Source organism: Larimichthys crocea, chromosome I (assembly GCF_000972845.2).
Source record: "Larimichthys crocea isolate SSNF chromosome I, L_crocea_2.0, whole genome shotgun sequence".
Lineage (NCBI taxonomy): Eukaryota > Metazoa > Chordata > Actinopteri > Sciaenidae > Larimichthys > Larimichthys crocea.
This window is the reverse complement of record NC_040011.1, coordinates 38,440,341-38,466,196: the sequence shown is the minus strand read 5'-3', so window position 1 is coordinate 38,466,196 and position 25,856 is coordinate 38,440,341. Positions and strand designations below refer to the sequence as shown.

At 40.1% G+C, this 25,856-nt stretch overlaps 3 protein-coding genes across 6 annotated transcripts; 1 reads left to right on the top strand and 2 right to left on the bottom strand.

Moving 5' to 3' along the window:
- Positions 1 to 9,302: 9,302 nt before the first annotated feature.
- Positions 9,303 to 11,280, top strand: atoh1b (atonal bHLH transcription factor 1b). The gene has a single exon (XM_019268429.2). The coding sequence runs from the start codon at positions 9,820 to 9,822 to the stop codon at positions 10,549 to 10,551; it is 732 nt and encodes a 243-aa protein (XP_019123974.1). The 5' UTR covers positions 9,303 to 9,819; the 3' UTR covers positions 10,552 to 11,280.
- Positions 11,281 to 11,357: 77 nt separating this feature from the next.
- Positions 11,358 to 18,253, bottom strand: dok3 (docking protein 3). Of its 4 annotated transcripts, XM_027279371.1 has the most exons (6): positions 18,162 to 18,253; positions 17,896 to 18,022; positions 16,439 to 16,732; positions 16,094 to 16,184; positions 13,560 to 13,747; positions 11,359 to 12,438 (listed from the first exon to the last, which is right to left on the bottom strand). In XM_027279371.1, the coding sequence occupies exons 2-6, from the start codon at positions 17,950 to 17,952 to the stop codon at positions 11,575 to 11,577; spliced, it is 1,494 nt and encodes a 497-aa protein (XP_027135172.1). In that variant the 5' UTR covers positions 17,953 to 18,022; positions 18,162 to 18,253; the 3' UTR covers positions 11,359 to 11,574. The 4 variants fall into 4 exon arrangements, with proteins under 4 accessions (XP_027135179.1, XP_027135175.1, XP_027135172.1 ...); XM_027279378.1 differs by lacking the exon at positions 18,162 to 18,253 and having other exon boundaries at positions 11,358 to 12,438; positions 16,598 to 16,732; positions 17,896 to 18,149; XM_027279374.1 differs by lacking the exons at positions 17,896 to 18,022; positions 18,162 to 18,253 and adding an exon at positions 17,747 to 17,834 and having other exon boundaries at positions 11,358 to 12,438.
- A 23-nt stretch (positions 18,254 to 18,276) lies between these two features.
- On the bottom strand, positions 18,277 to 24,814 carry ddx41 (DEAD (Asp-Glu-Ala-Asp) box polypeptide 41). Its single transcript, XM_027279354.1, has 17 exons — positions 24,625 to 24,814; positions 23,028 to 23,123; positions 22,423 to 22,573; positions 22,259 to 22,333; positions 22,078 to 22,138; positions 21,855 to 21,991; positions 21,674 to 21,746; positions 21,416 to 21,569; positions 20,999 to 21,135; positions 20,692 to 20,854; positions 20,118 to 20,249; positions 19,923 to 19,994; positions 19,728 to 19,824; positions 19,306 to 19,455; positions 19,110 to 19,181; positions 18,855 to 18,965; positions 18,277 to 18,712 (listed from the first exon to the last, which is right to left on the bottom strand). Exons 1-17 carry the CDS (start codon positions 24,649 to 24,651, stop codon positions 18,576 to 18,578), a joined length of 1,845 nt encoding a protein of 614 aa, XP_027135155.1. The 5' UTR covers positions 24,652 to 24,814; the 3' UTR covers positions 18,277 to 18,575.
- Between the last annotated feature and the right edge of the window lie 1,042 nt (positions 24,815 to 25,856).

Below are 25,856 nucleotides of genomic sequence, written 5' to 3'. Positions count from 1 at the left end.
CGGCGATAAAGCAAATGAGCACATTACCAAAAATGTTAAATGTAAAATTTTAAATAGTTAATTGGACAAGTTAATGTTACGTCTTTCTTCAGAGTGGCTTGAAAAAGAAGAAGAAATGGAGCACTCTCTACAGAACAAGCATTTGAATAAAAAAATCTGTTTTCCTAAATTTTCAACATCTGGTTTATTTTTTCAAAACATGGTGGCAGAGAGCAAAATGTTGAAGAAATCCTGTCTGCTCACACAGGCATGTTGGTCAGCACTTAACACCAGTGTTGCCCGTCTGTCAGATTACCGTCTATCTTCCACTGAATAAATCATATAAACACAATTTGGCTTCTGTTATCCAGCACGAATGGGAATGCAGCAGGACTCTGACACAGACGTTCTCTTTTGAGGATGAATAATAAAAAATAAAAAAACTTTATGGTCTCTTTGTGGTTACAGCAGAGTAAAAGCACAGTGTGCCGCACAGGAAAATTATTTGATTCACAGCTGTTATCAGGCAGTGATTCGAGCTATGTGGGGAGAGTTGTTGTTTAGCTATCACAGGAATAACACATCCTTTCACACTTCTCATCCAACACAGCAGCTTCCACGTTCCTTTTGACTATTCTCCACCTCTTTTTGTCTCTTTCTCACCCCTCACCTTTGCCTCGCTGGTCTCATCCATCTCTGTTCACTGCTTTCCATAGCCAAGAAGCTCACCTATGGCTCTCTCCTCTGGCACCCTCGCTTGTACTTTGCAGGCTGAGGATCACAATGAAGGACAAGGCGCTAATGATTTCTATTCAGTTTAGCCTCAAGGCTTGTGAATATACGTCCCGGATAAATCCTAAGATTTATGGCATCAACATTTTATCTTTTTTTATGTGCGGGGACGAGTAGGAAGAAGGACAGCAGGGATGGACCAGGAGTACCATGCAGGTGCCATGACTACCTTTACTAATCCTTTGGCACCCCTACCAGCCCACATTACAGATGGAAATCACTGAAGGGATTATAACAGCGAATCAGCTCCGCTCAGTTTAAGATGCCGTTCACCATCGGCAGTCTCACCCTACCCTACCTCCCTTCATTTCTCTCTCCTTACCACCCTTATATCACACCTTGTTCATCTGAAATTAGTGCTTTAAAAGGAGAGATCACACCAATTCAAAGTGCCAGCATGGGAATAATTAGCAGGCAGGTGCAGAAAATTGCTCTTTTCATAATGAAGGTTATTTATACATGTCCCCTCATAGAGCTGGACATGCTACCTCATTGTCGCCTAGTAAACGCTCAAGGCCCTTTCTCTCATCCTTTTCTTGATTTTCTGGCTTTTTTTTTTTTGCCTTCACACACACACACACACACACACACACACACACACACACACACACACACACACACACACACACACACACACACCACAGACACTCAAACACAGCTCAGACACCCTTAATTCACAGCCACAAAATAAGAAGATAAAGCCTGTTGCAGAGAAAATCATCTCAGATGTCAGATCAGACTGAGACATCAGTGATTCTCAATCCAATTACATTAATCGACCATAGAAAATCCATACTGAAGGTTGATGAACAATCTTTACTGCCAAATTACAGGGATGGCACGATTATAATTGAAGTTGGTTGTGGCTGTCACTATTGGTCTAATGAAATCTAATCTTGTTGAGCTAACCCTCTGACCGTGATCATGACAGACATAATTATCAACTTTTTATTTTAATATTCTTCTTCTTATATCATCCAAGTTTCTTGTCACTACTGTCTGTCAAATGCGAGAAACTAAATCCCGAAATGCCTTGTCGTATAATAGACGGCGGGTGAGAGATCAAGTCAAAGAGGATGACAAGGAGAAGATGTGAGGAGTCCAACACCATCAAGCCAGTTCACTGACTTCACAGACAGCGAAGACACTGAAGGTCACGCGCTTTCAAAGGCTCACTTATTGAAAGCAGCCTTGCATGATTCCACAATGTCCACATAAGTTCATAACAGCTCTCACTCTGTGCAGCACATTTAATTCAGTCCTGCAAGGTCAAAGAGGTCAGTGGACAAAGTGTTGCTTATCTTAACTGACTAACAGCCACATGCTGCTCCACGTTCAGCTCGCCACTAAACACAGAGCGCTACTGCTCTCTATTGACAGCTGGGGGACACTGACAGCTGAAATCTCTTATCGGGGTAAATTTAACTGATGGGAAATAACATGAAATCACTGGTGGGACGTGTTTTATATGAGAAAAAGTTTTAAGGCTATTGTCTTTTCTTTTTTTTTAAGAGAAAAGGTTTGGAGTAGCAGCTGCTGTGCTGGTGATATGATCTTGTCATGGTCTATAATATCATGGGGGATGTAATCCCCAGTGTACTAAGCAAGGCCTTATTATGATAAGATACACATCTTTATCCTCACAGTAAATAGCTTTCTGATTGTTGACCATTGCTGTAGCCTCCGGAGATATCCCCTTCTCAGACAACCATCTATGTCTTGCAGAATATATGTATTGCAGAGAGCTGATAAATAACCATGTCAGCTCTTAAAGGATCACTGAATGTAATGTGTGGCAGTATATACATAACGTGTGATTTGATGATGAAATAAGACAGCTCCTAATATTTGATTTTAGTAACGCTGTGACTGTGGCAAGTGTGTTGTGTTGTCTCCATCTGGTGGTATCTGGTGAAAATGGCATGATTCTATTTCATGTACGTGGCAGGTACGTGACCATGATTTTTTCACATCATATTTATTCATTATATTTGCTGTTCCACTTCCAGGTTTTAGTTGCATCCTGTTTATATTTGAAACTACTGCTTTTTTAAAAACATCCCTCAAATATCATGAAATAAACACAAGCACCAGGGATATAAATGATCACAAAGGTTATTCTCTTTTAAACTGCACCATAAGTAAGATATATTTCAGATATTCATGAGTAACCAGAAAAATATAAAGATCTGGATGATGCAATCTAATGCAAGACAAGACCCCTTCAATAAATGATACATAAGGTGTGAAGTGCTACTTTTGATGTTTGTGTGTTGACTCAGTTATGTGCTAACTTTTGAGGCTGTCTTTTGTGTTGTATTGAACACTTAAAATATTCTGTGTGCCTGATTTGCATATATGGAGGAGTAAAAATATTAGAAACACCTCAGGATTTATCCAATCCAATACAACAACAGCACAAAGTACAGCTTTAATCACCAGATGGCATCCTCACCTCTCAGACACAGTGTGAACAACAATTGAGTTTTCACAAAGGTTTATTAAGGGACTGTCTTATTTCTATGTTATGATTCCAATGTGTATATAAGTTTAGTTTTTAAATGCATGAAGTGAAATCAACAACATCCATAAGGACCATATTGCTATAACACCCATACTCCCTTATGATAAAAAGAGGATTGGGAGAGATATTTTTAGGACACTTCTGTGCTTGTCTGTGCATCATGTGAAATGCTATCATGAGCACAATAGCCTGGGCATCCATTACACAATGTAAGTGTTTATTCACCGCTGACAGCTCTCAGAATCCTCAATGCTCAAGTGTCTGGAAGCCTTTCATCTTGTTTTGATGGACTGGGCCTATACAGCCCACTCTATGTTTGCCTATCTGCCATATGGTGTGCTGGTACAGAAAAAAAAAAGGGAAAAAAAAGAGAGAGAGCTCACTTGAAGCTACATTTTCAGCCTGTCATACATGAAGGAAATCCGCAAATGGTCCATTAACATAAACGTCTTTTCTTCTTTCAAAATGATTAAGCACCCAAACGAACTCAGAGTTTTCTGGATGGCTTCACTGATGAGCAGTAAAGTATCCTCATGTGAGAAAAATAGAAAAATCAGGATAAAACAGGGATAATAATGCACATACCCAGTACTGGAAGATGTTTACTTAATTAAAAGCATCAATCCAACAGTGTGCATTTACTCTGTTACAAGTAGAGTCCTGCATTGAAAATGTAAAAGTACAGAAATAATACGAGCATAACATACTTAAAAATATGCAGCAGAATCTTATTTATATTATTATTAGTAGTAGTAGTAGTAGCAGCAGCAGTAGTAGTAGTAGTAGTGTTATAAGCATATACAAGATTAGGACAGTTTCATCTGTAACAAATAATCATATTTTATAGGCCGAACATATATTTTTGTTAATAAAAAAATAGTGATATACATATATATATATACATATAGTGTATATAAAAGTAAAGTTACTGTCAGATAAATGTAGTGAAGTACAAAGTATCCTGGAGTAGTAGCCTCTGAAATGTGGTGTACGGCATTGCAGGTACCTCAAAATTGTATTTACTGTAAGTACTGTATAAGTATTGTATTGGAGTAAATAGTACTTAGTTACAGCCACCCAGTGCACATATCTGCCTCAGAAAGTACCTGAATCTAGTATGAACTATAATATAATATTATATTATTATTATTATTATTATTATTATTATTATTATTGTTATTATTATTATATTATTATTAAAGAACTTTAAATAAAGTTTATAGAAGTACATACAGTAACTCTGTGTTCATTTTCGAGCAGCATACTTCCTTAACACGAGTTAAATTGTCTGTTATTGTCAGACACGTGTCTGACTAAAGTCATTGTGTGACACCTGTGATCAATGGTGCAGGTCTTACTTTTCAGACCTGCTTTGTTGTCCGGTCATGCTGAGTAAACCGCTGACCCCGGGGTGTGTGGGGGGGCCCCCGTCAATCCTCTGCATCACTTGTAAAGAATAAACGGCACCCTGCAGAGACGAGATTTCGAGCATCGCGACATTTGCACACTTCAGAGGCTGTGCAGCAGCTATTCTCGCGATGATAGAGATGTTTACAGCACACACACACACAAAAAAAGGGGTTGCACACGAAGTCGTTTGAGGTCTGCCAGCTCAGCATCGTCCTCTGCAACCAAGAAGTCATATCTCCTCGTATTATTGCCCTTCCCCCAGAGTTCATCAATTAGCCTTCTACCACCGATAACGTTGACTTAATGAACCGTTGCTTTAACTAGAATATTACTTCCCCTTTTTCCAAATTAATGAGGCCGCTAATTGTCCTAATTTGCGTCCGAAACCCCGGCATTAAGAGTCCCCTCTTTGCAGAAGCACCTCCGGTGGCTTCGGGTATGCGAGGATAATTACAGAGTAGACTGCTTCCAACATCAAGAGGTTCACTGTTCTTGGTGAATGATTCTGTTGGGGAAAAAATGGAAACGCTCTATTGTTTCGAAATTAAGTGGTCTTTAATTAAAACACAAGAGAGACACAAGGCTAGACGATGGATCACCAGTAAGAGCCAAGAGAGGGAGGAAGGAAATCCTCCGCTCAGTGTGGCACTGTTGAGTTAAAGTCAGACCTGTTGGTTAGTGTCTAAGTTTGGTAACAGTGGGATGGATGAGTCACAATGAGGGAACACTATAAAAATAAACTGGGCAATTATATGTAAATATATTGGATTACAATATTAATAATTAAACATTTAAACAGTTGGTACATTTCCAATTAACCCCTGGTTCTCAAATTGGTATGAGTACTTGACTTTCCTGTAGTGGTACTTCAATGAGTCTCTGAAATGTGAAATGAAAATCATTTAAAACATATTAAAACCATCTACAACATTTTGAATGAAATTGAACTAAAATGTATTTAATTTTCCTGAAATATCTTTTTCAATATCAGCCTGATATGGAGACACGGTCGTTCACATAGTGCGCGCGTACATCCATGATTACTTCAAATGTGACGTGAGATAGTAAACGGAGATTACATGACTGTGGAGTGGGGAGTGAAATGTGGATCAGGAGAACCCCTATAACACCAAATGAGTTCTGGTTCTTCAACTGGTTCTATTCAGGATTTAACAACAAAGGAATAAAATCTGCGTGAGGTGACACTGCTGGATTTTAACGTCTGCCAGAATAGTAGTACTCGCAGAGATAAATATATTCTGAGGTTGTACGTGGTGTGAAATGTTTGAGAAACACCGTCCTAGAGTAATCAACAGAATCAGCAGGTCAGTGTATGGCAAGCCAACAAAGAATTAGTTCATAATAAACGAAAAGTTACTTGGGCATGTTCTTCTGCGAAAGCTGCTATTTCCCTATAATTAGTGACAAAATGACCTTTTCCTTTTCAGGGAATGTAAGTTAAGTGTTAAAACCCTGTAAAATGAACGTGACTTCTTAACCCTGTGTTTGTGTGGATGTATTGCTCTTCCTATAAGGTGCTACAACAATCTTGAACAGGTGGACAATGAAACAGAGACACAGCGCTTCAAAGTGGAGCCTCAAAAATAGACTTGAATTAATTATAGATTGCTCGGGGCCATTGTTCCCCCATTGCGGTTCCCCAGGGATAACTGAGAAGGTTTTAAAGCATCCCCAGCGAAATGAGGACTGCTTTAATTTCACTATTAGGTCTGCTTCATTTACTAGAAATTAGAACAATGAGATAATGTATTATTGGAACTACTCTCGCTCTCTCTATTAACAGCCCAGGAGTAAAGATGAAACCCTGGAAAACATACACGATACGCACAGAGTGTGGTGTAACAACTTAGGTAGTTAAATAGCAGCCATGTGTTGACATGAGAGGGTGCTGCCGTGGTTGGCTGGCCGGGTTTAGGGTTTGAATAGTTAAGGGTCAGGATAAACTGTTGGGACTGTTGCCAGTTTCTATCACGAGCGTCATCTGGCAGCTGCAGTTGTGTATGGCACCCCGGTTGCCAAGTTGGTAACAAATTGTGAAGCCATTAAAGTGAGTTGTGAGGTTGCTGAGGTATTCTGTGCTATCTACCATCGAGATAGTTTGTTGTTTGGCATTAAGTGATGTTGTATTTGACACTATGGCCTACCTGACATTCTCCATTACTGAAAAACATAAATAATGAGTATGTATGGCAACTATAAAAGCTACTGCATGTTGTTTATTCCTGACTGTTTGCCCAGCTATAAATATGAGTTTATAATGAGCGCTTAAAGGTAAAGAACACACAGCTCCTCGCTGTGAACAAATTGGTCCAACCTGTTTACATTCTTCTACAGTCAGCCATGTTTATAATCTACTTTAGTCCATTTGAAGAATATAATTAGGTTCACTCTGAGCTCTTCAGAAAGGTCACACAGGGTACATCCATATTTTATACAGTCTATGATTTTATCATAAGACAGAGAGCCCTGGGGGCAGTTTGAGGCAGTATCTGGATACTTTGAAGACTGACAGCGCTCCATGTTCCATTTTGAGTGTTTTTTTTTTTTAGTAATTCTGTCTAGATAACTCAATAAACCTATTACAACACAGCCCAGACAAATACTGGTTACACAAACACCTGAAGGATGGGAGCCCTGCAAGACATTAGACGTTAATAGTGGCTGACAAGTGGCGATATCATTGCTTCTAGTTTTGGTGAAGTGAGAGAAGCACTCATTTTTAGAAACCACATTCTGCAGGCTATCAGTTTCATGTATTTTCTGCAGTTGATTATCGGTTTGCATATTTGCACAACGTGAATTGCTCACACCTGTTAAACACTTCTCTCGGTGCAAATATCAAAGTAATTGTACCATCTCACCTTCCACGGATTCTGTGGAACACGTGTTTGTCGTCACTTCTTTTTAGCATCATGCAGCAGCATGGATATTTCCATTTTATGCCACTTTACACTACAGATTAGATTTATTTAGGGGGCCAATAAGTTACCTAGCAGACAGACAATGAGTACAAATGCTGCTTACATGTAGATGCATCAGTATTAACAATCCAATTAACACCCAAATGTGCAATTTTTGCTTTTACTTTTCATGCTTTAAGCAGATTTTGTTGACATATTTTGAAGCATTGTTTGAATTGTGGAAGGCCTATAATACTTTTACTTCTTCTACTGCTGCCCAGGAATAATTATGGCAGCCACGTACAGTTCACTCTTTAACTTGTGAGGGAGGAGGAGGATATATTTTGCATATATCTCCCCCCAAAGAGGCTTGGACCAGGACTCAAAGTTGCAATAACTCTCCGGTTGACACCCAAGTTGTCTCTCCTCCCTCCCTCCCTCTCTGCCTGCATGGTGGGACACATCAGTCTCTCTCTCTCTCTCTTGCAGGAGGTCACTAAAGTTGACCTTAGAAATGTTCCTCACACCTCTTCAGCCTCCGCTGCCACTCCCCCGCTCACGCCCCGCACCAGATGGAAAGTGTGGTCGCATTTTTAAAGCCTGCACGCAGGGTTACAGGCTGTTGCGCTGGCAGTGGGGCTGAAGGAATGAAATATTCATGTCGCCCCCCCAAAAAAAAGAAGAAAAAAAGAATGGACACCCCTGTGTGGAGAGTGTGCCGATTTATTCAACTAAGACCAGGCCTCATTAAACTGCTGGCGGCGAGGCAGGTCACGGTGATTTTCTTTACCAGTGCGCGACCCTGACTGTCTCTCTCTCTCTCTCACACACACACACACACAGAAAGAGAAGAAGATAGAGAGGGACGATGAATTTTAAATGTACCCAAGTCACCATCATCATCACGCCAGATCTCAGATCTCCCACCGGACAGGTCTGCTCCGGTGCTGAAGTGGTTCCACTCCTTGTAATTGATGACCTAATGAGTGATTAGCTCCGTGTCAGAGCAGAGAGCGTCAGTGTGGAGGCTCAGTAGCCGCTGCGCACGGCATATGGGAGACGTGGGTGACACTGGTTGTGACACAGAGGTGTGGAGCTTGTGTGAGGTGCCAGGGGACAACAGCTGATAGGCACAGGGGCCACGTGACTAATCAGAATTCATTTATCTGACTTGATTTGGTCTCACAAATCAAGTCAGATCTTACAACAACAACAACAACAACAACAACAACAATAATAATAATAATAATATTAATAATAATAGTGGAACTTTTTGCATCCTGACTCAAGCATGTTTTGATCCAAGCTCCCTGCTAAATGATTCATAAATTGCCCTCAGACTACTTATCGGTTATCGTGGCTCTGCCATAGACAGGTGTGTCTCAGGCCTTGCCTTCCACCTGTTCGTTTTATTATTCTTCTGCAAATAATCCGCGAAAGATTGTCCACCTTTTTTATTGTTTGTTTGAGAACAAACCTCAGTGCTGCCAGAACCCTCAAGTAAGCAGGCAGTTCCTTTGCTCATGAGAATGATGTCCAAATTCATTTTCCATGGATGATGATGATGATAATCCGATTCAGGAGCCAGATCCTTAATTGGCTTTTTTTTTGTCACACAATATCTGATTAACTCAGCTTTTTAAATCCCTTTTAAAAACATTAATATCGTTTATAAAAGACAAATTGTAGGTGGGAAAACACGAGAAAACTCCTTAAACTGCAGGCACAAGTTGTTTAATTTACTGATAAATTTTTTTTTGACATGCGCACTTGTTACTTTTTCTTTATTTCTAAAAAAAGTTCTAACAGAATTTACTGAACAAGTTCATTAGATCAAATTTTCCTTAACATATAAGCCACGCTCCTGAATGATTAATATTCTGGGCTCCCCTCTGTGTGAGGACAATAACAGTGTCGTGATTGAGTTACAATGCACAATAGGAGAGAAAAAGTCGAGCTTTGTCTAATTGTTCCTTGACAGGGTCAGAGGGGATTGTGCGATTGGCTGCTGCCTCCTCAGGCTGCAGGGCTGTCAGAGCTGTTGGAGCGCTGGGTGTGACACCAAGGTGACTGAGGGGAGGCTGTATAAAATGCTGGCGCGGTGCAAACCGCTCCAGAGACGAGGGCATCAGCCAGACTCTTGTGTGTGACCTTTTTTTCCCTGCCACGCACGACCACAGGCCCACTACAGTGATGACTGCAAAAGCAGAACTTTCAAGCTGGCCAGAGTACCCTGAGGATTTCTCTCTGCTGCAGCAGCGCAGCCTGGCCCACATCAACTCCAAGACTTGGATTTCTTCAAATTCTCTCCATGCGTTCTCCAGGAGGGATGCGCACGGAGCTGCAGACGCACTGGAGAAACTCGTGCCAATGAGTAAACTTTCTGACTGCGTGTCCCCTGCAGGCATCACAGAGACAGACACTGACAAAACAGCAGAGGGAGGTAAGGCGAGTCACTTTGGTCCCCAGAAACACAGGCGCGTCGCAGCCAACGCGAGGGAGAGGAGAAGGATGCACGGCCTGAACAAGGCGTTTGACGAGCTGAGGAGCGTCATCCCCTCCCTGGAAAACGAGAGAAAGTTGTCCAAGTATGACACCCTCCAAATGGCGCAGATCTACATCACTGAGCTGTCGGAGCTCCTGGCTGGTGTGGTTCATCCGGAGTGCAGGAGTCCTCGTCCAGGTTCAGCAGACAAGACCACCAGAATGAGTCTGATTCACTCTCTCCTACCAGCCACCAATGGTCAGCCCCAGAACCCTCTGACCGGAGACCAGCGGGACCCCTGCGGCGCTGTCGGTCACCTTATAATACTTGGACCTACATCTGACTTGGGGTCAAATAAATCAACGACATCTTCAAACTGCAGTGATGGGGAATCTTCGCACTTCAGTGACATGGAGGAGAGTCAGAATGGAAGACAGTAACTGGAAGCCACTGACTGACTTCTCACTCTCTGCTATAGAAGGAACCAGGAGAACCAAATATTCCAGCTTGTAGAAATGTTGATCACATGGGATAGTCCTACATGTTTCTCCTGACATTTTTATTAGCTTAGATGTTGCACTGCCAAATGAAAAAGACAAAACAAAAAAACAGCAGCAGGTAAAACTCAAACACATCGACTGAGATCTTGAATTTTTCTCTTCCTGAGGCCACGATGAACTCCCAGAGGCCTTATTTGATGCACTTTATGGCCTGAACCATCACTAAAGACTTTTCCACTGTCATTAGTGACATTTGTCTAAATTAAAAACAATTATTTTGATATTTATGTATAGCTATTTTATGAGGATTGTTTTGCTACAATAAAGATATACTTGAAACACGAGTGTGGATTTTAAGTTTTGTTTTTATATATTTCATGTTTGTTGTTTGTTTTTGTTTGTTTTTGTTTATTTTTTTTTACAAACTGTTCAACAGTCGGATGTTCATTCAGCTTATCTTTCTCACATTCCAGCAGTGAAGAACAACATCAATTGAATCCTCCTTTTGTAAAAACAATCCACAGAATAAAATATATTATAGATACATAGATATTATAGATACAACAAGCTGCATGTACCACAGACAGCGAAGTACAACTATATACACAACTATAAGGAAATACTTTGTTACATGTACTTACGCAAAAGAACAGTTGAATTATTGATGCATTATATCTGAATTATTGAATATTGATGCATATATATATATATAGATATATATTATATGCTAGAATATATATAATTATAAAAACTAAACTAAAAGTACCTCAAAACTGTACTTAAGTGCAGTATTTTAGTACATGCGCCTTAGTTACATTCCACCACTGCAGACAAACATACAAACATCTGCAAACCAAGATCTGATGCCTAATGAGTGGAGGGGATTTCAAAGAAATAATAATGCTTCATGGCAGTTTATCATGGTTAAAATAGCTCCTTCTAGTCTGTCTGTTAACTAATAACCTAGTCATATAATGTGGGACTGCCCGGTCCGGAGGGAAGAGGTGGCTGGAACTTTGCCAGGTCCTTGGAAATGATTTCTGCCAGCCTGTGTTTAAAACTGCCAGGGGCCTCTGTGGGGGTAGCACGGGAGGAGCTGATGGCCTCCTCCATCTCTTTCATGTCATCCACCGCCTGTGCCTGTGCATTGCACCCTGGCTGGATGTTGTTATTCACAGGGGGCTGCCACTGGTATCGGGGCTTGGGTAGGGCAAAAAAATCAGATAGGGGAGGTGTGCATGGAGGAGGCGGGGGGGCAGGCTGAGAGAGGGCTGACGAGAAGGGCTGCAGCCGGGGATTTGAGCGAGAATGAACTGCTTTCAAATCCGAATAGATGCACTCTGTATTTATCTCAGGTTTGACCACATCTTTTCTGATAATAGGAGGCGTGGTTCTCCTTAGGTTGCAATAAATGTCGTCGTCCATGAGATTACCCAGGTTTACAGCATCCAGGGAACGACACCGTGTCTCCTCATCCTCACCTTCCTCTCTCACATCGTCCATGCTGGTAGAGAGATAAGGTTTGAAAACAGGTGGTTTATTTACATTCACAGCTGTATCATTAATAGTAGCATAGTGGTTTGCAGACTCGTCCACTGTGTCAGCAGCAGCAGCAGCAGCAGGCTTCTCGGTTGTGGTTGGGAGTTGAACAGGCCACTGGCCCATAGATGATTTCCTGTTGTCACTGAGTGGCTTTACAGAGGACTTCCTCTCTGCACAGCAGTGCTTTAATATAGTCTGGAAGATCTCGGAACCACGCCTGGACAGGAAGATGAACAGTCCCTCTCCCGAATCACAGCGACGGCCTGCTTCAATGCTGAATCCACCCTGCAGTCACATTTACACAAATTTTATTTGAATAGTTTGATAGTTTGAATTATGCTAAGTTGCTGTCTTACTGAGAATAAGATGAGAAGATCGACCCCGCTCTCATGTCTGTATGATACGTACGATGCTACTAACTGCAGCAGGTTAGCTCAGCTTAGCATGAAGACTGAAAGCAGGCAAACAGCGAGCCTGGCTGCTTCAGAAAGTAGCATTACTGACAGTATAAAGATGGATCTGTGACCAAGGGGAAGAGTTAGTACAATTCCAAGGGCCCACGACTGACAGGGGCCCCCATAAAATAGGTAAAAATTATTAAACCATCATCACTGAGTATATAATAAAATTAATTATCTCTTTATTTTTACGTGTTTTGGGCAGTAAAAGTTAAATAAAAATTTATGGTAGTTTTTAATCTTGCATCAAATCGTGAACTGCACTGCATACTGTATGCAGACTTGCATGCATGTACAAATCACCAGCAGTAAATATTGTGCTAGTACTAGTATTGAACTGCAAGACGCAAAACAGTTGCAAGCCTTTGATTAGAGTTATGTAAAGCTTTTGATGGGATAGTTAGGTCCTAGAGATGTGGGGACAACAGCTGCACAGAGGGGGGGCCCGATTTGATTTTTTTTTGTCATGGGGCCCAAAGTTCCTGTCTGTGACGTCACCTGTAGGTTTCTAAAGAGCTGTTGTATGACAAAGAATGTGGCTGTCCTGCCTCTTCCACTGACACCTGGTTGCTCAAACAAGCTACATGGCAATCAAAGTGTCCATGCTGCTTATTATGATTAACTTTAAGCCTTGATTTAAACGGGTGACTTAAAAAAAAATAATAATTCAGCCTCAGTACAGTTGTCATGAATGAGGAAATTAGCTAAAGAGACCAAAACAGTTTTTTGTACCAGGCTGTAAACATGTATCAGGTTTCTGCTGTGAAGTTTGACATTTTAATATGGGAACTTATGGAGACTGATGTTCTGTAGCCAGCCCCAAGTGGCCTGTGACTGTAGCCTACAGACATGAGAGGGCTAACCTTGCTTCTTAAACTGTTTCTTTAAACATATGATCTGAGCTGAATGTCAAATTTATGGTCAGGTCGGTGGGAATTCATACTTTACCTCAACCTGTCCAAATTTACGTAGGAGAATGTATGGCCAGCAATAGATTGTGTGACCAGTATTGATGGCCAGCAGTTTCAAAGCCTGTTTTTCTGGGGAGAGCAGATAGTCTCCAGCCAACTGGCACCTCCTGGACGCATCTGTGGTGTGGACAGTCACCTGGTACTGGTTTGAAGGAAGGATCAGATCTAAACATGAGAAGACAAGAGAAAATATTTGCCACTTAAAACATGACGGTGCTCTGAAGTTAGTGCAGCTACAACTACGCACGAAAGTATTTCCATAAGAGATCTGAGCAGCGATACATCGGCAAAGGGAATATATACATTCGTATACGTTCTCATACGGAAAAATGCTGATTTTAAAATAGCTTGCATTCCACTAATCTCTCTCCGTGCGACTGGGCTGCCTGGATTTTTCAGGAGAAGTGTAATCCATTAGGAAGTACTGTAAAAAAGAAGTAAATTTGTTTAAGCCAGAGTTTGCTGACGCTAATACATTCTGGCATTCATGTTTGAATAAATTAGTGGCTATAGCTAGTGCTCACACATACTCAAGGGTTCTGCTGATGTCTTGAATTTATGATTCTATGACATCTAAACCTCACTGCTTACTTGGTCTTTTTCCTTTCTTATACTACATTTACCAACAACTTTGGGAAAAGTTATTTCCAGTATCGTACAACTTTGGTGTAATTTCTAGTACTTTTGGCAATTATTTCAATCGGTTATGACAATACTGCTGTTATGAGAGAGCTACAGCATCATTACAATGTAGTTTGACGGGACAAGAAACACTAACTAATCTGTGAGAAAGCCAAAAATGAGGTTGGTAATAATCCTTCAATGCTGTAATAATCCCTGCTCTGCATAAAAAAAGACATCACACTACCTGCCTTTAGAAAATAAAGATTACAGCACCCTTTGTCATTTCAGTCCCTTTCTTCCCAACTAATACTTTCTGCACTGTTCCTCTGCAATGGTACCACTAGTTGTGTTTATTGCACACTAGTCTGACTTCCTTTAGGCAAGTTTGAGATTTCTATTCTGGTACAGTCTGACTAAATCAATATTGGTTCATGCATTTAAATATTAAAAGTTGAGTTTCTTTTTATGACCTTTTTATAGGTCAGGTCTTGAATGGTCTGCTACGTGATGGCGAGCTAGGAACCTGGACTTGAAGCAGAACTGGAGTGAGCTGGAGTAAACTGAACTGCCTCCACAGGTTGTGGTAGGAGGAGCGGACCCACCCAGCGGATTTGAGGACTTAACTGGGACTGGGGGAAAAACTGGGGGTGATTTTTTGTTGTTGTAATTATTTGCCTATTTAAAGCTAAAATACAGACTTTGGTTAATCGTATCTGTCTGTGGTTATGTTCATACACATTGGTCTCCTAGCTGAATCTACATCTTCTATTACATTTTAATTTAATCAACTACATTGGTTACACAGTATCCACAAAAAAACAAAAACACCCACTTCTCATGAAATCAGTAACCCAATCTGCACCTCTCCGATGCATCAAACAAGCCCAACACGGTACATCATACACGTATCTTAAAATATGAGAGGAAGGTTTTGTTCTTTCAACTGCATTTATAACAGTTTTAGACCCAAATGTGCAACATTGATTCCAAAAAAGTTTGGACTTAAAAATAAATGTAGCCTTGAGGACACCACATCAATAAACTCTAAAAACAGTATGAAATGTGAAACCTCAGCACAATTCTCTTTTTGTCAGTCTATCTCAGTCGAGCTCAGAGTGTTCCTGGATGTTGTTGTCGCTTTCTCTTTTGCATGCTTCAGTCTTAACTTGCATTTGTAGATGATGCAATGAATTGTGTACAGACACAAAGTGTTCCTGAGCCCATGTAGTCACATCCTTTTTACAATCATGTCAGTTTTAAAGGTTATTGCTGCTTCACGGCAAAGATTAATCTGATTTCCCTTTTAATGATATTACAGATTGTAATCACTTTTTTTTTTTTTGCAATTGCGCATTTAGAAATGTTAAACTGTTGGACAACTTGCTCATGCAAATGTATCCTCCCACCATCTTAAATCTTAAATATCTTGTATTTGTACTGTATTCAGTTTAATATATGATTTGGACTGGGAAAAAAATGGATTGCAAATGACCGCATTCGTTCTTTATTAACGTTTTTACACAACATCCTAACTGTGTTGTATTAATCTGGATTGTAGCCACGTGTCATGTGGGATCATAGCGTTTCCTTTTGCAAAACTCTTCCCACGATATCTCAAAATTTACATAATGGTGTTAAATTGGTCTCACTAGGCATCACCAATGTAGATATTAATTAATTACACCCTGATTTGGAAACATAACTGACCAAGTACACATTTATAAAGTGAGAAAGTGAAAGTTGTCATTTATGCACACACGTCAACCACACAGTAGGTGAAGGAACTGTTTGTGTCGGTTTCTCATGAGAACCACTACAACAGGCACTCACTAAACTGAAAATTATCTTCGATTGCCTGTTGTCACCTGTGGACTGATGAACAATTACCGGTTTTCCAAGATGAGTAAAGTTCATTGTCCTCCATGGTACAAACATTTCCTCTCTCGAAACCCCCTTTGTCTGATTCTCCAGGATCCTTCTGTAAACACAGTGACATTGCAAACATTACATGGAGTGTACACTATTCTCTTATCACCGTTTTATGACTTCAAAGAGGTAAGACGCAAGAAAGTACATAGCTTGTGCAAGCAAAAGAATTAGAGAAGTGAAGTGGGAGAAGTAACAGATAGCGTATTAACTTCCTCATTGTGCTATCTGTCTCTGAATGCAGATCCTGATATGAAAAGAAACGAGGTAAAGTTGCACTGGTCAAGAGGGCGAGATGTGTGATACCTGAAAGGCTAGAAGACATAGGGCGTCCAACCAGTCCTGGCTTTCTTTGGTGGCCAGGGTGTAGTTGCAATTAGTGGTGTTTAAATAGAAGGCTGTGCACCCAGGAGGGCAAGACTCATTTGGAGCATGGGTGACACTGAGGCAGTCACTTAAACGCACCACTTTTCTCTCTTGCGTTTTCTTCTTCTTCTGTTCAGTCACAGCATTGTTGTCAAACTCGGTATAGAGCTCCAATCGCCCAACCCCTGAGGAGCTGGGTTTAAAAAGCGTCATCCACATTTTCCTCCATGTTCTCTGTTGTAGATGACAGAGAGGGAAAAGGGGAAAATGACTGTTAATACGTGGGTTATCATGCTTAGAGCTTGTGGTATTATATCAGGTAGTTGTTTCTAAAAGGGACAAAACATAAATTATGAGTGAAATCTTATTTCATCTTAATTGATTTCAAGATCCAGCATCTAGAACAGCCCCTCATGTTTATTTGAGCATGTACAGAACGGCCTTTAAGAGTAAAAATGAAAATATGTTTTTGTAACCACGACCACAAACGCGTACATACAAGACCGCCCTTTGTGCAATCCTGTCGTACTGCTACTGCTTAAATTTTGCAAGAGGTGTTCCTTTGAACAGTTTGTGAGGAGGCAGTACATAAAACACAGAAAGGATTTTCACAAGACATATTGATCTAAATTCTGATTAGTCACACCTATGTCTCCCCTCATGCTCTGAGGACCAGTATTTTAAGATCTTATAACATATAACTAAAATGAAGTTCAGTCATGAAAATGAATGTAGAAACATGTGGTCAAACAGAATCATTTCCATGTTGCCCCAAACAAGAAGCACTGTTCATTTTAAAGTATTTCATTTTCTCTGACTTCAGTTGGTACAGAAAAATAGATGACATTTTTAGCAAGTCGATAACATTAAACATGTATTCAAGCAGCGTGTGACCAACTCTCAAGTCCAAGAAAATATAATGATTGCTTACTTGCCTTATTTTGCAGAGCTACTGAATATTTTAAGAAACATCTGAAGCTTACACCACGAGAGCTATGCCACTGAGTGCAGAGGTGAACGCAACAACAAATATTGAAACTTTACGTAACTATTACATTTTTTTAAGGCTTTTTTCCATCAAATATCACTGGACTAAACATTTGAAATTTAAGCTTTTGTGTAAAGATTTTAGTAGTGCAGTCGACCCCTCAGTATTGTTTAAAGAGTAATTATTATTATATTTAGTTAGTAATGAGTAATTAATCTGCATTTGCATTAAAACTATGGAGGTGACCAAGACACACTAACCTCTGAAAAACATCTGCATTGCCAACTGAGCCTCTGCTTATTTATTTGCTTCGAAATCAAACAAGCTCATCGGTTTCCATGCTGACTTCAAAAAAACAATATTCACTTTTTACAGTTTGCAGAATTTGGGAAATTTATAGAACACTTACTTTTCCAAACTTGACCCCTTGAAGGTACGCCATCCCTTCCTTGAAGATATTATCCATGCTTGTAAGCTTTGTCTGCCAATATTTCACTCAAGTACCGCCAACCTGTTACTCCGTGGTCAAGAGGCAACTAGAACAGGGTTAAAATTAGATTTATGATACCACCAAGTGAAACCAACGTGTTCCTTTACATCAGCAGCATTCGGTTTTCTACATGTGACGCATGTCAAACAGGCCAAAAGTCAAGCTATCACTGATACGCAACTTACTGTTGCAAAATAAAGGATGCACACAGTGTTGCTCTTTGTTTGAGTCAAACTTCCCTTTGCATTATTCTGCTTGTTGAAGCAACTTCCTCTCTATAAAAAAGAAAAAAAAATAAGAGACGGTACCACACCTTTTACTTAACCAGAAAACATCACCACAGATAGTTTTATTTACAATTATTGTATCAAAAAGAAGATATGTTACAAAGGCTGCACAAACAGAGGTGGAAAAAAAAAAAAAAAAAAAAGTACAAAATATTCCCCAAAATATTTTATCTGACATACCTGCAACTATGTTGGGTGATGATAAAAACACACTTCCTTAGTTCAGTGACACGACACATGTACAGTTTCTCAGAAACGTGTATCAGTTCCTTTTAGCACTGGAGAATCCCCCCCGCCCCGAATGAAAAACTCTTAGAAGTCCATTGAACTATGAGCCAGGTAATCTTTCCGCCCGATGTTGGTGACCTGCTTGGTCTGCATGGCCTCCAGCTTGGGACAGTCCGTGATACGATGACCCAGACCACCACAAAACGTACAGCCCCTCTCTCCTGTGAAAACACAAGAATCAGGTATGAACACATTAGGTTAAGAGGAAATAAAATGGAAACACAAAGTTATTTTCGTGTGTAGCCAGAATAGAAAAACTAAAAATAGAAGAGATGTAAAATAGACTTGGTGTGAATGACTCACCTCCGATGTCCAGCATGGTCTCGTCTCCCGTTTGCAGAACCTGGAGGACTGGGGGAACCTTCTGCTTGGCTTCAACTAGCAGGGCTTTAAGGTCCATGAGGACTGACTCATCTACGGAGAACGATACACACTTACTGTTAACTTATGGCCATCGAACGCTGAATTAAGCAAACTAAAGTCACTTTAATACACTGCAAATATTCATAAAAACACTACGTGTGTACATAAAATGCATTATATTTTATATTTCCTTACCACAGCCTTTATTGATGAATGTCGTGGCAATACCAGTCTTGCCTGAACGACCAGTTCTTCCAATTCTATGGACTGAAACAAGAACATTTCATCAACTGAGCTTTAAGGAAAAGTGATGACCGATTCTAATAAGGGCAGGTCATGTATATCTTTACATACTACTGATATACTGTCTGTCTGTATACCCGTTTCTCACCATAGTTTTCTATCTCCTCGGGCATGTCATAATTCACCACATGCTGTATAGCTGGGAAATCCAGACCCTTGGAGGCGACGTCTGTGGCGACTAAGACGTCTTTCTTTCCTTCTTTAAAAGCCTCTATGGCTTTTGTTCTTTCCTCCTGATCTGAAAAAACAATCAACAAATATTACAGAAACTGTTTTTTTTTTTTTTTGCAAGACAGTGACAAATGGAAAATAAACGACAGCGTGTGTGTGTGTGGTTTTTGGACATGTTGTGCAAACTATGAAGCAGAAACGGTGACATCTGCAAGCATAGTGGCATCTGGTGGTGATGATGAGCAACTACAAGAATGTTGAAAAGTGAGACTGTGTGCATGCTACGATTGGTTGCAGCTGTTTGCTGTGTTTGAATGATAAGAACAGAGTTCTTTGTACCTTTTCCACCATGGATGGCCACGGCCTCCACTCCTTTTAGCAAGAGATACTCATGGATGGCATCTACATCTGCCTTCTTCTCAGCAAAGATCAACACCTGTCAATATGAAAACAACATTTAGCAACATTTGACACCATTGAGTTATGTGTTTTTTTTTTGTATGTATCAGTGTCATAAAATGTAGAAGTACTCACAGGTGGTGGTGTTTTCTGGAGACACTCGAGTAAATACACCATCTTAGCTTCCTCTTTGACATATTCCACTTCCTACAAACACGCACACACAAAGTATTTACCTCAGATCATTTGTTACATTGCTGGGTTTGTAAATTGAATGAAATGAATCAGCCCTTAAGAGGACAATACTTCTTCAGTGAAAAATGAACATACCTGGATGACATCCAAACTAGCAGCACCGGCCCTGCCCACGTTGATAGTGATGGGTTTGACCAGCGCGCTCTTGGCAAAGTTCTGGATCTTCTTTGGCATAGTGGCACTGAAGAGCAGAGTTTGTCTTTGTCCCTTAGATAAAGAAATAGTACTTTTAATATAGTCTCACAAAGCCAAGCTACATCTCACAAGCTTTTATGACTTTAAAAAAAAAATAAAAAATTCTAGTCTCAACTGATTTGAGCCCAGCAGCTGGGAGATGAATTAACCATTCAACTATGGCGAGTGCTTAAATAGTGACGAAATCGGTTGCCTCTTTAAGCATCAGGACCGTGTGAAAAAAACAACTTCAAGCAGTGTCACAGATCTATAATGAAGCATTGTTCTGTAACTACGTGGCCTAGCCAAATTAAGTAGTGAAAGTTTCCAGAAATGTCATCATCTAGTGTCTGTTTCATAGTTTGTCTTTGACAAATATAACCTTGCTGGGCCAGACTGGCTTTGTAAAAACTACTTGACTAGTTGGGGCGTTATTGTCTGGGAGTTAAGAGTAGTGTAAGGGGGGCGACCTTACCTTGAAATAGGAGAAGATGGTTCTGATGTCTTCCTCAAAGCCCATGTCAATCATCCTATCAGCCTCATCCAGAGCCAAGTAGCGGCAGATGTCCAGACTCACCATCTTCTTCTGCAGCAGGTCCATCAGTCTGCCAGGTGTAGCGACCATCATGTGGACGCCACTATAATCAAGAGGAGACGCAGATTTAGATGGAGAATGAGCTGCTTTTTAAAATGTGCTGGTCATGTCAAACGTGTACTATGCGAGTATGAATTTCTTAGTTCAAACTGAACAGATTTTTTTGTCACTGTTCACTCTGACTTACTGTTTTACAACCTCCATCTGCTCCTTGACAGACATCCCTCCGATGCAGAGCGCAGAGCGCAGCTGAGGAGCTCCCTCCTCCTCCAGCAGCTTGCAGTAGTACTCGATGATGCCGTGGGTCTGCCTCGCCAACTCTCGCTGGGAGTTAAGGGAGAGGTATTAAAAACCAGGCGTGCTTACTTGCAGAAAAAAAAACAACAACAACACGGTGCGCAGTAAACACCATCTGTCCAAAGTGCAAACAGTAAGAAAATGCTGTATGATTTTCTGGTCACGCACGGTTTTCAAACGAGCCAAAGGTTGCAGGATTATGCAGCATGCGCGGGTTGAATTAAACCACTGTGTTGTTTCGTTTCCACAAATCAGACTTTATACAGTGATCCAAGCTGTGTCATCAATTAAACAGGGGTTGTCTTACTGAGGGACAGATGATGAGTCCATATGGTCCCTCTCTCTTAAAGAAAGACAGCCTTTTCTCCTGCTCCAGGGAAAACATGATGATGGGCAGAGTGAAGACCAGAGTCTTTCCAGAACCGGTGAAGGCGATTCCAATCATGTCCCGACCTGACAGACTACAAGACAAACACATGTCAATTCATGAACAGTTTTCACGTACTTAAACATGACATATTTTACAGCCTGTTGTGTATCGCGTATGTCCGTTCACTGTACTTACACAGTAGGGATTCCCTGAATCTGAATGGGTGTGGGATGCACAATGCCCTTCTTTTTCAAACCTTTTAGAATTGCTGCAAAAAACAAGAGTTTTGTTGCCAGTTGTTAATCATGTTGGACTCCTTAAGATCTCATGCAGACACTATCTTTTTCATGTGTGGAGAGAGGGAGCGTGTTGTAACCTGGAGGAAACTTCATCTCTCTGAAGCTTTTGATTGGAGGAGGGATGCCGTCTCCGTCCACCAGGATGTGAAACTTCTTCCTGACGCGCTCATGTCGGGTGTCTGGCATATTCAGGATGTAGCGCGGTGCCTTCCAGCTATAAAGGACATTCAAAGTTAGATGGGAAGTAATAAAGCTTGACAACTGATGTCACTTTATAGAATTCACTGATCCGGAACTTACCTTGTTTTTATGGGATCATCATAGATGATACCTTTGGCCATTTCCTTCACAGACATCAGAGCTGACAGAGGAGAGAGAGAATTAGTTTTACAACTATTTTAGTATCTATAAGTTCAGGGGAAAAGATCTGATTAAGGATTCGACATGGCTTCAAAGGAACTTGACAGCATTATAATTTTACCTCTGCCCTCTGCTACACTCTCAAGGATCTTCTCTTCCTCTTTCAGCTGCTTCTCTTTGGCCGACTCCTTACGTGCTGTAGATACAAAAACATAAAGCAGGGTGAGATATCGCAGAAAAATCAAACAGTCATAACCCAGAGAGGATTACGTTTGAACTGAATACCTTCTGCTTTTTCCTTGAGGTGCTGATGCTGGTCGAGGAGACTGACATTGGAGCGTGGACCAAGACCCTCGTCCTCATCCCTCTGCTCCTCCCCGCTGTCCTTCTGCTCCTCGTCCACTGCCTTTCCTCGCAGACGCAACATCTTCTGTAGCTGTGAAGTAGTTATAAAAATGCATTACATTTAAATATATGTGTTGTTAATATAAGTTTGTAAAATCAAAATATAATTCTATTTTAAAAGAAATGACACAACTTTTACCATCACGTGCTTCTAATCTATGTTTAACTGAACTTTAATTAGGAAAGCACTGATCACTCTTTTTCTCTCCTGATATGAATTCTGATAACTTAACTCAGACAGTTTCTGAGTCCAATACCAATGCTGTTTTGTTACACAATTAAAAATCTATACAGCTCACTTTGTGAGAACAGTTTTATTGAAGGTAGCACGAGGTCAGACACTGCTGTGGGACTGAAATCTGAACAAAACACGGTCACGTTTGCCCGTCATCCCTGAATAAAATCTTGGCTCCTGTTAATGAAACAGTGAATTTGGATCAGTGCATAACCTCTAAAGTGTCAACAGTGCAATAACAATAACTTACCATTTGTTGTTTTCTTATTTTGACAGGAACGTACGGAACATAATCATCAGCCTCCGATCCTTCTGAGCCGGACCTCTCATCCTCTCCGTGGGATCGCTGTACAAACACATCATCATTATCAGTGGTTTTTCCCTCTCTACAGAGAGGTTTGAGCTCAGCACTCAGAAAGAACGGCCTTTAAAACATCCAGATGGTATACGATGCAGAAAAAACACCTCTGCTATGGATGCAGTGGTCATTTTTCGGGAAGTTTACAAGAGGATCATACATGCAATGGTACGGAGATGACCAAAAATTCATTTTATATGGTGATATTTATTGGATGTGATTGATCCGTATATGCCAGAGACGTACTGGCACGTACCACACCGAGACACATTTGCACAGTATAGCAATTTAAGTTCAAACACACATTTATTTAATACATACTTCAGCAAGACGCTGCCTGATTGTAATCCATCAGCTCTGAATCAGCTTGAAGTATCTTTACTTTGATTAAATGCCATCTTAAGCTTGTTTTGATCAAAGATATGTCAATAGATATAATAATCTCCTGTGATTCAGTGATTTTTTTTCTTTATGTTTTGCACTAACTGTATGATTTTTTTGTTGTCATATAATAGCTGGATACTATTATTTATCTTTAGAAATAATGCTTGTGTGGTAGTGATAGCAGCAGCTATTAATAACATTACCCTCATCCTGCCACTGCACCTTATCTACCCATTTATCTTGTGTTTTTTAAGTCTCCTTGTCCCATTCTGCGTTTTATTTTTTTCTACCTGAGTATTTTATTTTATTGTTTTTTTATTGATGCACAAACCAAATGGCTTTTACAAACCGATTTGCACTGTATACATATTTCATTTTTGATAGACCTCACTGTTTATACTGCCACACTGATACTGTTAGACTGTTTCTTTTTATTTTGTTCATTCTGTCTTTTAGCTTGTATATATTTGTAGTTTATATTTATTTATAACATCTTTTACATATGTTATATTTCATGTTTATTGCTGTTTAATAACCTGGTTGACTTGAACTTGTATTCAAATATACCGACGACCTCATTTCCCTTACTTCGGGGATTAATAAAGTTATCTATCTATCTATCTATCTATCTATCTATCTATCTATCTAATTTATTAGGCCTAAGTTCAGATGCTTACTGCTTGTCAACAATAATAACCACCACTAGCAAGCCATAAATAAACATAACTGGGTCAACAATGATGTAAAAGCGCACATTTAAAATAGATATCCTTGTTTTCAGCTGCCCTGCGTTTAACTCGATGTTATTATAAGATGAAAATTGATCCAGGTAAATTTATATTTAGCTTTAGTCACTGGAAACGTAACAAATACGTGTTGAGCGCCACGGGACGAGCACTGTTTTGTAGCTTTAACAATAAGTATACTTGCTCCTACGCCAAACTAATGCTAATTAGAAACTATTTAAACGTTTTAGTTCAACATTTTCCATCTGATCGTTTCGTGTTTTGACTTTTTGACCGATAAAGAGCTCGGTTAGCTGGCTAACTTTAGCTTAGCATAAGCTCCTCGTAGTATAAAACAACAGAAGACGTTTTGACTTTACCTTTTTGGGTCGATTTTCCGCCTCCATTTTATTAATGAGTAAAGTGACGTCCTGTACGTGTTCAAACCACAAATGTTACGGAGCAGAAAACAGCCGGTAAACGACTCAACGACCGCGGCTAATCCACATGTTTACACAGGTACTGTACGGAGCGGCGGGAGGGTCAAACCTCAATCCGTCCACACACACACATTTACAAAACGCGTTTTTCAGTGTGGCGTTTCAGAGAAGAAGCACGTGAACCAAACCCCCCAAAAAGATAAACGTAGAAAAACAAAACACCACACTTTATTATTTTTTTGTCAAAACTGTATTGTTTTTAATCTTTCCGAACGAAAGATTTTTTTCACAGTATCAAAAGTGATTTAAAAAAAAAAAACAAGCCAACATACACTTGGCTAAATATCGATATAGTATAAATCTACATTCGAAACATTAAGATAATCTTCTCTAATTGAATATAACCTGGAAAGCATCAGAGATGTTATATGAAAAACAAAATCTCAGCACAGATTCAAGAAAGAAATGATCTCATCTCAATGAAAAGCCATCAGCTACTAGCTGTGTATCTCGAGGCCCTCGTCTCGGAAAAGAAAAAAAACGGTATCAACTCTTTTTTTAGTGATATTTCTCATCAAAATATTATCAAGACTTGGACTTCAGATAGGCTCGCTGAGGTACAAGGTGCCACCAAGGTCACAGTACAAGGAAAAGAGTAGTATGGTTTGAAAATATATCTCACACACGCACACACACACACACACACAACCTCCAGAAACGCATAACAAAAGGCTCAAAAAGGCCCCAAAATAATCACTCAGTTATGTACAAACATTGAAATTAACTGCGTCAAACAATGTGTGATGTTAAAATGAACATTGCACACTGGTGTACCTGTCACTGATGGGATGAGATAGAGAGCTTTTAGGTTTAGGAGTGAGAAATAAACATGGTAAAAGGACGTTCTTCATCAGATGGCGTGTATTAGGTAGTACTATAAAAAGATCTACACCAAAAGGATGGTGGGGACAGTATTTAGATTCATCTGTTCTACGTGCCATGCATTGGGAAAGTCTTTGCATGGATACTTGATTGGATTCATATTTTGAAGATGCATCCTGTGAGCTAAGTGTTGCTGTACTGAAAACTGTCAAACATTCACGTTTATATAAAAAGATAACAGTGTAGCAGGTAGGTCATCGAGTGTTTGTCATTTCATTTTTTGCTAAAAT

Bases quoted from the DNA above. Each gene is read 5' to 3' on its own strand.
- atoh1b (XM_019268429.2), top strand. From the start codon at position 9,820: ATGACTGCAAAAGCAGAACTTTCAAGCTGGCCAGAGTACCCTGAGGAT.
- dok3 (XM_027279371.1), bottom strand. From the start codon at position 17,952: ATGGATAATATCTTCAAGGAAGGGATGGCGTACCTTCAAGGGGTCAAG. The intron at 16,185-16,438 runs GTATCACACATC...CTGTGTTTACAG, and splicing joins TATGTCTTCTAGCCTTTCAG to AAGGATCCTGGAGAATCAGA. The intron at 12,439-13,559 runs GTAAAGTATGAA...ATGTGACTGCAG, and splicing joins GTAAATTTGGACAGGTTGAG to GGTGGATTCAGCATTGAAGC.
- ddx41 (XM_027279354.1), bottom strand. From the start codon at position 24,651: ATGGAGGCGGAAAATCGACCCAAAAAG. The intron at 21,747-21,854 runs GTTACAACACGC...TGTTTTTTGCAG, and splicing joins AGAGATGAAGTTTCCTCCAG to CAATTCTAAAAGGTTTGAAA. The intron at 21,136-21,415 runs GTAAGACAACCC...CTTAACTCCCAG, and splicing joins GACTCATCATCTGTCCCTCA to CGAGAGTTGGCGAGGCAGAC.